The sequence below is a fragment of the Setaria viridis genome, chromosome 3 (assembly GCF_005286985.2).
Source record: "Setaria viridis chromosome 3, Setaria_viridis_v4.0, whole genome shotgun sequence".
NCBI classification, from domain to species: domain Eukaryota; kingdom Viridiplantae; phylum Streptophyta; class Magnoliopsida; order Poales; family Poaceae; genus Setaria; species Setaria viridis.
In genome coordinates, this window is record NC_048265.2 from 20036944 (window position 1) to 20039081 (window position 2138).

General features: G+C 59.7%; 1 protein-coding gene across 1 annotated transcript; it reads left to right on the forward strand.

The window, feature by feature from the left end:
* Nucleotides 1-275: 275 nt before the first annotated feature.
* LOC117847791 (E3 ubiquitin-protein ligase SGR9, amyloplastic) lies at nt 276-1853 on the forward strand. The gene has a single exon (XM_034729078.2). It carries the CDS (start codon nt 434-436, stop codon nt 1328-1330), a length of 897 nt encoding a protein of 298 aa, XP_034584969.2. The 5' UTR covers nt 276-433; the 3' UTR covers nt 1331-1853.
* The last annotated feature ends 285 nt before the right edge of the window (nt 1854-2138 follow it).

Genomic DNA, 2138 nt, shown 5'->3' on the forward strand with positions numbered 1-2138 from the left:
CCCACATCTTCAATCCCTTCAAACAAACAAAAATTAGTGATGGAGTCATCCTATTTAACCAAACACGATACAGGTGATTCCATCCTAACAACAAAATTAGTGATGAAATCATCCTATTTAACCAAACATGATACGGGTGATCCTATCTCAACAACTAGGATGGGATCTTCCCATCCCATCCCATCTTATCTCACAACCAAAAGCACCTAAAGATCTTTCGGCACACGGAACGGAACGAACCCCAGTTGTCCGAGAGATCAGCTCTCACTCCCATCACTTGGACTCAGCTAGCTTTACACAAGTTCCGAGACGCACTCCATTGCAGCATTGCCCACCAAAACCCCAGCATAAATACCAACACCCTGCAAAAAGCGCGTGCGTTTCCCACCATCTCACTCCACTCCACTACTCTGCTCTCGCTCCCCCGATCCCGATGGAGGCCAGCCACAGCCATGGCCACCAGTCGCCGCCGGCCCCGTCCTCGTCGGAGACCCTGATGGCCGCGCTCCTCCACGTACCAGCCGCGCAGCTCCCCTCCCTCGCGCGGTCGCTCGCCGCCGACGCGCGCCGGCTGCGGTGCCGCCTCGCGTTCCTGCTCCTCTCCCCACCGCACTTCGCCCGCGCGCTCGCGCGGCTCCGCGCCATGCCGCTGCGCGCCAAGGCCGCGCTGCTGGGACGCGTCCTCCTCCGCTCCCTCCTTCTGCTCCTCCCGGCGCTCTGCCCCGACAACTACGGCGGCGACGGCGGCGGCCAGCACCACCTCCTCCTCCAGGAGCCCGACCTCGACGCCGCGCTGCTGCTCCTCGCCATGTGCGACTCCTACTCCCCGGCGGCCGCCGCCTCCCCTTCCCCTGTCGACTGGCGCGCGGTGATCGTGGACGACGTGGTGGCCTCCGCGCTCTCCGCCTCCGGCCTCGGCGCTACGCCCTGGGCCGCGCTCGCCCCCTACGTCGACGCGGCCGCCAAGTGCCGCCGCTTCGCCGACGTCGTGTCGGCTGACCGCGGCGGCGCGATCGGCGTCGGGACGACGATGAAGGAAGGCGGAGGGAGCGGGGCCGCCTCGCACGCGGCCGTGCTGGCGCTGCCCCCCGCGGCCGGGGACGGCGCGCCGTGCGCCATATGCCGGGAGGTCATGGCCCGCGGCCGCGGCGGCGTCGGCGTGTGCGCGCTGCGGCCGTGCGGGCACCGGTTCCACTGGCGCTGCGCGCTGCGGTGGCTGGCGTGGCGCAACACCTGCCCGTGCTGCCGCGCCGAGCTGCCCGCGCAGGACGCCGCCGCGGAGACGCGGCGGCTGTGGCGGGCCGTGGAGAGGATGGCGCGCGGCGGGTGAAGCGTACGTGGTCGATCGATCGCTTGATCGATGGGACGCGCTACCTTTGGTTGCTTTCGCGCGTCGCGGGACGTGGTTTCGAGCACTGGTGACAGATTCTTTTGGACGACGGCGATGGCTGCTGGGGTGGCGCTGGGGCCCTGGGAGGCTGGGAACATACGGAATAATGATGTGGAATGATTTTTGTGAGATAAATAAGCTGCGACGAACATGCATGGGATTGTCGCTTGCTAATTGTTTGTCATACCGTATATCGATCATAAGGAGGGCGAATGATTTGGATAGTTTTGTATTGCTTCCAGTGGGTCAGTGGTCAAGTAGAGGAGAGATCGAGGAACAAGATAGGTATCGTTGTTTTGCAGCCTAAAATCGCTGCTTTTTAGGCTTTTTGGTGATCGTGTGCGTGCTATTGGCAATGGCAGCGCATCATGGAAAGTGTGGATATGTAATTGAGTCGTACTGCTGTAATCCTTTGCTATAGGATCACTGATGTGTGGTTGGATCTAGAGACTTTAGAGGCTAACCATGGTGGTGTCGAGCTGAATCCTCTCTGCAAAGCAAATGGCGTCGAGGATCACCCCATTGTGGCTTGAAAACTCAACTCTTGTGAGCCGTTGGCTCGGTTAGGAATCAGCACGAATGCTCGTATTTCTAGCTGATTATTCCTCTAGTGGAAAATCGACTTGAGCCTTGTTTGTTTGAACTTCCTAGCAATTTTTCTACAAAGTTCAAACAAACAGCGAACTTCTCGTACAGTTTTCGAAAAGTCGTAACCCCAGAAAAGCTGAGTTTATATAGAAAGCTAGAA